General features: G+C 40.3%; 1 protein-coding gene across 1 annotated transcript in view; it reads left to right on the top strand.

Moving 5' to 3' along the window:
* The window catches only part of apoltp (apolipoprotein lipid transfer particle homolog), a 58,032-nt gene extending 49,721 nt beyond the window's left edge, over nt 1–8,311 (top strand). Inside the window, exons 65-74 of the mRNA XM_081598222.1 lie at nt 1,043–1,247; nt 1,328–1,515; nt 2,502–2,599; nt 2,808–2,992; nt 4,567–4,766; nt 5,517–5,685; nt 6,802–6,911; nt 7,042–7,155; nt 7,898–8,024; nt 8,115–8,311. Coding sequence (XP_081454348.1) covers nt 1,043–1,247; nt 1,328–1,515; nt 2,502–2,599; nt 2,808–2,992; nt 4,567–4,766; nt 5,517–5,685; nt 6,802–6,911; nt 7,042–7,155; nt 7,898–8,024; nt 8,115–8,125 — 1,407 coding nt within the window. The 3' untranslated portion in view covers nt 8,126–8,311. The remainder of the gene's footprint in view (nt 1–1,042; nt 1,248–1,327; nt 1,516–2,501; nt 2,600–2,807; nt 2,993–4,566; nt 4,767–5,516; nt 5,686–6,801; nt 6,912–7,041; nt 7,156–7,897; nt 8,025–8,114) is intronic.
* The last annotated feature ends 321 nt before the right edge of the window (nt 8,312–8,632 follow it).

Consider the following 8,632-nt stretch of genomic DNA (forward strand, 5'->3'; position numbering starts at 1 on the left):
AGCATGTTCACACTGCTAAAAGCACTAATGGAGAAACAACTTGCTGTTCCAGGAAAACTGTTTATCCTCTGTCATCTGTGACCATGGTAACTAGCCTTAGCATTCATGGCAGGTTTTGCTGTGGTGAATCAGTTGTGGTGCAGCAGAGAGCAAGAGGGAGGCTGTGAGCAGCACGTCACAAGATTGATTGACAGCGCTAAGACCCTCCCCTGACTCTGATTGGTTGTCTCAGACCTGGAAGTGATGTATTTTTGAAGATGGCCGTATGACCACAGGGAGAATCCAGAGGAGCTTGATGAGTTTTTTTTACAGATTATTTTGAGACATAGTGATAATTATAAAGGGACAGAATTATGTAAAATCAACCTTTTTTATCTTTACATTATGTTATAATGTTATTCCCTCATCAAAAACATACCTAGTGTGTTGCTTTGATTCTTACATTTGTGTTTGAGAAATTCTTGAATCTCCATGGCAACCATTCATAAGTGCAAAACCCCTGGGTGGACCTAGCTCCGCCTTTGAGATGCAGCTCCTCCTTGGAGCCCTAGCTTTAAAGCTATCTAGAGCCTCACAGAGCACACGTCCCTCCGTGACTCCCCATACAGCTCCTTCAGACTAGCTAGTAGCAATTAGCAAACACCTGGTAAAACTGTACATCTACTGAGCTCATTATAGGAGCTACTTCTCAATGCAACACTGGTAAAAACCTTGTTAAAGATAAAAAGAAATAATGTAAAGAGAAATACAGCTTTTAAAGAGACAGAGGCCCAATTTCACGTTCTCAAACTATGAAGTTAAATTCCCTTTCAGCCATATTTCATACATGCATAATTTTTATAACAACTGAAGGTGGCATAGTTACTTAATTGTGCTATAAAATGACACAATGTACCTGGATATCATACTGCCTCTTTAACAAATATGTATAAAACACATTATTTGTTCTAAAAGTTACATAGTGCAGCTTTAATGTTTCCCCGGTAACGTCATGCTGGACCTGCAGGTGTTGGCAATTAACTCTGTGCTTCCTGTCCCCCAGCCTGCAGACATGCGGCTGCTGCAGGTCTGGAGCTCCGTCCCTCTGCTCGCCTCCCAGCATGCCGAGGGCCTGCTGGGCCGGGGCTCCACAGGGCTGCTGTCCCTGTGGCTCAGCAGCTCCCTGCGCCGCGCGCTGACCAGCGGCCTGCCTGACCTGCTGGGTCGGCTCCAGCAGGCCTCGCTGCAGGGACAGCAGGAGCTGCGGAGTGAGTGTCTCTGGTGTCGGAGTTCTTCCTCTTACTGCCAGGAAGACATCATCAGCGCAGTGTCTGAACTTCCTGTCCAGGGCCTCTGGCGACCCTGGCTGGTGTGTACCAGGACGTGAAGGGCCAGAGGCTGGAGGCAGCATGGAGGGAGGCTGTTGGGATGTGGACCGGCAGGTTGCTGGACGTCCTGCCTGCTGAGCTGGAGAACCCTCACCTCAGAGCCCTGGCAGCAGCAGGAGCCTCGGCCCTCGCAGCCGCTCTGGACGTGGTGAGGAAACGACAACCTCTGGTTTTTTTACTGTCAGTTTTGTCTGTTTGAAAGCAGAAACATTTTTGCCTCCTAAAGTTTGGAGTTTAAAGGTTTCCTCATTGCCCGGCCATGTCTTTGTGTTTTTGGGTCGTTGCAGGAAGCAATCAATTAATCTGAAATAAAATGAGCTTGATAGTTTGCATTCTGATATTTTCAGGAGGGCAATTTTGTTTCCAGAGGCATCATTATCCATTTTTTTTATGGTTTTGGCTGTGTTGTGTGTTTTTTATGTGTTTTTATTTTTGTTATTGTTTTTAGTTGCTGGGCTTAATTTGGATATTTAAATTTTCTTCCAGTTCCACCCTGCAAAACACAAAATCTTACCAAGTAATTTTGGTCTAACAGAAAATTCCTAATACAGTTGAAATAAGACAATGTAACTTAAAAGTTACTTTGTAGCAACATATAGGTGCTTATTGTGACTAAACATCTCTTTAATATTATGAGAACATTGTAGTTAAATTTATAGATAAATTGACTTATGAAAAGGGAAAAATTTTTTATCAGTTGAATAATCAGCCAATGGAGAACTTTCTCATCAATATTAAGGAATTATTTTCTTAAAACAAGAGCCTATATTTTGCAACCAAGTTACTTTTAAGTTAGTTTTGTCTTATTTCAAGTGTGCTAAGATATTTGGACTAGAAACTAGACCAAAAATACTTGGTAAGATTTTGTGTTTTTGCAGTGCAGTGGTGTGTTCTGTACAAAATTAAAGTTTATTAGTGTTGGTGTTCTTATTTGTGCTATAAAATGGCACTACTTTAATATTTGTTCATTTATTGTATTTTTCTGGGACTTTTTTTTTTTTTTTTTTTTTTACATTTTTCTTATTTCAGGATGTAAAATCATGCCACAGCAGAGCAGACTCATGAAAATCCTAAAAGTCAATGAAAACATGTAACCACAGTGAGTACTGTGTAGTAACTGAATGTTTGGCCCAGGTGGGCCAGCAGAGCTCCCACTGGGCCGAGGCCAGGCTGGCCACAGCTCTGTCTGGACTCAGGAAACGACTGGCTTCTCTCTACACATTCAGCCGCAGGTACTGCATAACTCAGGCCCACCTTAAACCTCTGTTGGCTCCTGATTTTTTCAAGCTGTGTGACCGTGTGAGAGGTGGAATGTATCCCTCCTTTTTCTCTCAGAATAAGTCCTGGCTGACCTCAGTCGGTTGAAATGTTGGTCAAAATAAAGACGACATGTTGGCCACTTTAATCCAGGGAACGGTTCACGAGGTCGTTTCTTTGCAGAGACTGTGCGGTCACTGTGTCGGTGCCGCTGCTGAATCTCAACCTGTCGAGGGCCGCCGAGGGTGGGCTGCTGGAAACCGTGCTGGAGGAGTGGCTCCTGGGGCCCCTGAGGGCCCTCGCCTCCGTCAGACCTGCAGCTGAGCTTTATCGCTTCAAGAGGAGAATCATGGACAGCCCGTTTAGACGTAAGCTGCTGGAAGGTTGAGATTCAACATGTTCATATCAAACCTGTCGTAGGGTTATGTTTACATGAAACATGAGAGGAGTTTTTGATTTATTTATTTCAAACGGGATTTCAAAAATAAGGGGGGGGGGGAATGCAAATATATACACCGTATGTGTGCATAACAAAGTGTTCTTATTTAATCCTACACCTTATCTGAATTTACTTAAATATGTTACTTACTGACTCAGTAATTATCAGAAATGTGTAATTATTTAAACCATGTTTTAATATCCATGTACCTGTTGAGCTGCTGCAGTAACAGACGATGTTTTAAGACTTTTAGTTTCACTGGAACCATTTCAGTAAACACTCTGTCATTGTTGTGGTTGAAGAGTCGCATAATGGAGAAACATTGTTCAAAATCAGACCCAGCTTAAGAAGCCGGCTTGGTTCTGAATACTTTTACAGGTCATTTGTGTCCTCTTAATTTAAAAGGCAAAGATTTCCGGTTTCTGCGCTACGTTTACGCATCAAAGTTTTTATCTGATAAAACAGATTTCTGAGATCCTTGTATTGTTCTTGTTCATGCTGAAGACATTACAGGAACATGTATTTTGGACTTTCAGAATGTTCGGACCACGGCTCAGTGGAGTTCAGCGTTGGCAAACCTGTCCGGTCAGAAAGAGAGGAGCGGCTCTAAATCACACGCCGACTCCTTTTCTCTGTTGACAAAACACATCTGCTGATGGAAACGCTTCACATCCAATAAAACACATGTCTGCAGGCTCAGGGGCCTGCTTTCTACAAAGCTGGAATCCATAACAGTTATCAAATTAGTTTTTTTTTGTTTTGTTTTGTTTTTCTTCAAACGTAGCCAAGTGAAGGAGAGGGAACACTGTTCTTACTGGAAACACTCATTTCAGGGTGGTGTCACTGATTCGTACTGCAGTTCCTGCCAGAACACCTGTTGACGGCGTCCTGAGTGTGTGTGGAACAAAGAACTGTCAGGCTGATCTGCTTCAGTACCTTATTGTACTCAAATAAATGTTCTTTACTAAAAGGGACAATAATAGACACAAAAAAACAGAATGTAACATCATAAATCAGTGCGTTATTTAGCAATCTCAGCTGAGCTCCTCCACATTTGGTCAGCCTGTTTTACCACTGTCTGCGCTGCATAATAGCTACTGGAAAAGACACGTGTTTTGTTGTTGACTGTCCATCTAACAAACCACTTCCTGCATTCTTGTTGGTTGTGCAGGAGGCTCCACTTCTGCTTTTCAAAGATGTACAGTTGTGTAACTGCAGCCATTTTAAAGTGTGTGTGTAAACGTTGAGTTGGGGGGGCGTGGCCAGCAGCAGTTTATTTGGATTTAAAGTGACAAAGCCCTAAGACATGTCATTCTGAAAGGAGATGAAAATAGACAGAACTGAACAGACTAAAATCTCATTATCTAAGAATGAATTTGAGCAAAAAATAAAATAAAAAAATGTAATGAGCACGTTTTGTTATAGAGCTATCTTAACCTGCTGAATGAAACATCATAGGTCGCCTGTAATGTGTTTGCTTCTCCCCTCCCTGTGTTCCTAAAGACCAAGCGCTGCTGGTGGCTGATCAGTTTGTGGTGACGTTTGACGGGCTTCTGTATGAACTTCCTGTTTCCTGTCCGCTGCTCCTCGCCCAGGACGGCCGCACCGAGCCGTCCTTCACGCTGCTGCTGGGTGCTGACGCTCAGAGCTCCCTGCTGATACACATGGACAACAGCAGCGTCCACATTCAGCGCACCGGCCAGGTTGGTGCACTGCCTGAGAAAAGTATTCATCCTCTCGAATGTCTTGCCAGTCGTCAGTCGTCATCAACAAATTTTTGTTTTATTTTCACAAAACATCACAAAAAAATTTTTTTGTCGAGTGTCGATTTCTGCAAAAATAACAACAGTTATTTAAAAATGATTCAACATGAAATAAGCGATTGTATAAATATTCGCCCCCTTTCAGTCAGTATTTAGTAAAACACACCTTTGCATGCAATCATAGATTTGACTAGGCCACTCCATGGTTGTTGACTTGCTGGAAAATAAAAGCTGTAGTTCATTTTGCTTCCCCAAAGCATGATGCTGCCACCACCATGCTCCATAGTAGGGATGGTGCGTTTGTGTTCCAAACATAATCTTGTCTGACGGCCTTACAGCTCCATTTTGGTCTCATCAGATCCACTTCACGGAGTCTCAGTCATTATGAGACTATTAGCACCGATTGACCAGACCTCTGTTAAATTAGGTCAGTCATTTTAAAATGAGATGAATATTTATGCAGTCACTTATTTTATGCTAAATATTTTTTAAAATATTTTACATAAACTATTTTTCATTTCGACATTAAAGATTGTTTTTCTGTTTTGTCAAAAAAAAAAGCCAAATTTTGTTGATGGTGATTGATTTGCAAAAGCAAAAACAGCATAGAACACCCAAAGGGGTGAATCCTTTTTATAGGCATTGTAAGTGAATGATGATGCAGACGGTTACAGAGACTCTGTGTCTCAGGTGAAAACTGACTGTAAGAACGCCGTCCCACATGGACCCCTCAGCGGCCGTGGGCTGAGTGTGAAAAAAGGCTCAAACAAAGTACAGGTGTCCAATCAGGAGGGACAGTCGGTGTCATGTGACCTGCAGCTGGAGCTGTGCAGCTTCTCCCTGGATGGATGGTTACATGGTAGGAGCCGAAACCTGATTTTTACATTTATTGTTTTAAAAAAAAGTCGAGTTTTTACTCACAGTTTGACATTAAAACAAATTAAATTTTCTCTTTACATCAGTTATTATTACTGACATTATTTAACACCAGGACAAGGAGAAAATCTCATGACCAAAGACACAGAACCGGTCTTCTTTCTGGACAGTGTGACCTCATGCTCATGAGCATCAGGAAATTAAAACCCAACCCAGATATGAAGGAGACTAAAAGAGGTTATCGTTTTTCTTCATGACCTCTTGGCTGATTTCTTTAGATTTTCTTCCCATGATGGTTCACATGAATGTGTTTGAGGTGTTAAAATCCACCTGAGCCTCCGCTTAGGTGGATTTATCAATTAACCTATCAGAAGCCTATAAATCCATGACATCATTATCCTGGTTTTCATAAATTGTATTAAGAAAGTTAAAAAAAATGTATTAGTGTATGAAAACTTCTACATAAAGAAACAGAAAAACATGTCCTCTATTCTGACATTTAGCAAATAGATATAATATAAATAATCCTAAAAGACTGCGTCTGGTTTAATGTCAGACAGTAACAGTCAGACTGTTTTTTTACAGGGTATCATTGTGCTCATAAGTTTACATACACTGGTGGAATTTCTGATTTTTTCTTCTTTTCGTTCAATTTTTTATCAAATATGCCTGAGAACACAAAAAATATTTTCACTCATGCTCTGTGGTTAGCTGAAGCCATTTATTGGCAAACAAAAATCATAATAACCTTGATTAAAAGCAAAAATCACCAGGGTATGTAAACTTTTGAGAAGGGTGATTTTGAGAGTTTTTGTCTAAATGTTTTTTTTAGCTTATTCATTTTTATGATTTATCTTATTTTATTTTATTTATTTGTGATTTACAAAGAGTAAACCTATTTGTTTGACAAAAATGTCTCAATTAAACCGCTGAGCATGAGTGGAAATAGTTTTTGCGTTATCAGTCATATTCTCTGAAAAACGTCCAAAACCTCAGAAATTCCACCGGCGTACATAAACTTATGAGCCGTACGTAAACATGTGATTTCCACGGTAAACGTAAAGGAAAGTTTTCTGCTTCGACTCGTTTCCCTGCTCAGGCGCATCCACCGGTCTGCTGGGGACCAACGATAACGACGCAGGCAATGATTTCTCTTTGCGTGACGGATCTCAGGCGAAGACTCTGGAGGAGTTTTTCCACAGTTGGGAGGTCGGATCAGAGCCATTTACATTTTTTTCTCCTCCATAAATGTTTAAATGTCATAAATGTTTGCTTTAGTGGAGTGGAGCTTATCTGAGCGTGTTTGTCTTTCACTGGCCCCATCTGTCTGCGTCTGCAGCTGGACCCAAAGTGCAGTAAATCCACAGAAGTTTCCACGGCAGCGGCGAGCCCAGCGAGCTGCACTTCCTTCTTCTCTTCCGCAGATTCGCCTCTCAGTTCCTGTTTCAGGGTGGTAAGTGAAGAGGAAAATACTTCTGGTATTCCTCAGCCGCTTTTTAGCTTGTTGGAGATAAAGAAATTCAAGCTGATTAAAAAAAACAAAACAAAACAAAAAAACACTGTGTGAGGAGATTTGTCTGGCAGAACATCTCAAGAAGATTTTTCCAAAATTGGATTGAATTCCATGGCAAGAAACAGCAGATAAATTATCCAAAAAAATTTGTTTTTCTCTTTTTCAGGTGAGATTTTGTTGAGGTATTCTTTGCGCGACCATAAGATCCGAACAGGAGCAGAATTTTTATAATGTAACTATAAACCCAATGGCAAAACATTAGCATAAAAAAAGCCTTTGCATGACTGCATGAGAAGCTCTGTTAAAGTAAATGTAAATCCCTGGAAAAATTTTCATTTTTAGTTGGATTGTTTACAAATAAAAATGTGAAACCTTTAGCTTGAATTTGTATATAGCATTTTGAATAATATTCATTCAGATGTGCAAAACTGGTTGAGAAGACTTGCAGCCGTGATTGCAGTAAAAAGTGTCAAGATCTAAAAAGTGCGGTGTGCATTTATATTTAAAGAACTTTTTTTTTTTAAATTGTCATTTATCAATTCACACTTTATGTGAGTATATTGCAAAAAACAAACTGAAGTTTTGTGATCAAATGTAAAAAACAAAAAGAAGTGCTGCTAACCTGATGCCGGTTAAATTGCGAGTGTTTAGGAACCAGAATAACAGCTAGCTGTGTGTTCAGGTGGATCCAGCCCAGTTCCTGTCTGTGTGTGGGCGGAGCTCCTCCAAAGCGCCCTGCAGGTTGGCGGCGGCGTTTGTTCACCTCTGCCAGCAGAATTACATTCCAGTGGAGATTCCCGGCCAGTGTAGTAAGAACAGCAGCATGAAAGTAACCCAGAAGTCCATTTCAGCTTAGATTTAAAATGAATTAAGCTCTTCTTTTTTCTCTTTTGTTTCAGTGAAGGTCTGAAGGACGATCAGCAGTTAACCTCTGCTAACTTCTGTTCAGAATGAATATATTTACATACCACTGTCTTCACTCTGTATTCATTTAAATAACATATTTTAATGTGTTGTTATATTTGCTAATGTACTTTAAGAAAGATTCTAGAATATTTTCAACAACTTGAAATAAAATCCTTCTGTCTTTTGTGAATCAGTATGGTTTGGTTCATCGTGATGCAGTAAATAATTTGCTTAAAGAAAACTGGAGGCTAATGTGTGGAATATTTTTTTTCTTGTTTTTTTTAATTTTTTTTTTACTTCTTCCATTTGCATTTCTGCCTGGAGCCGCTGGGATTGTTCTGCTTTGGGTAAATTAACAAAAAAGTGGCTTTAGCATTTAACTTGTGGGATGACTGGCCAGGTTCTTCTTGTCATGTTGAAGTTTCTACTGAAATGCATAAAACCACTGAGCCAACAGGTGTGATTAGGGAATTAATAATTTACTGCGATGTCTGAATTATTGTGAAGTCTG

The sequence above is a fragment of the Poecilia reticulata genome, chromosome 17 (assembly GCF_904066995.2).
Source record: "Poecilia reticulata chromosome 17, P_reticulata-male-v2, whole genome shotgun sequence".
NCBI classification, from domain to species: Eukaryota; Metazoa; Chordata; class Actinopteri; order Cyprinodontiformes; family Poeciliidae; genus Poecilia; species Poecilia reticulata.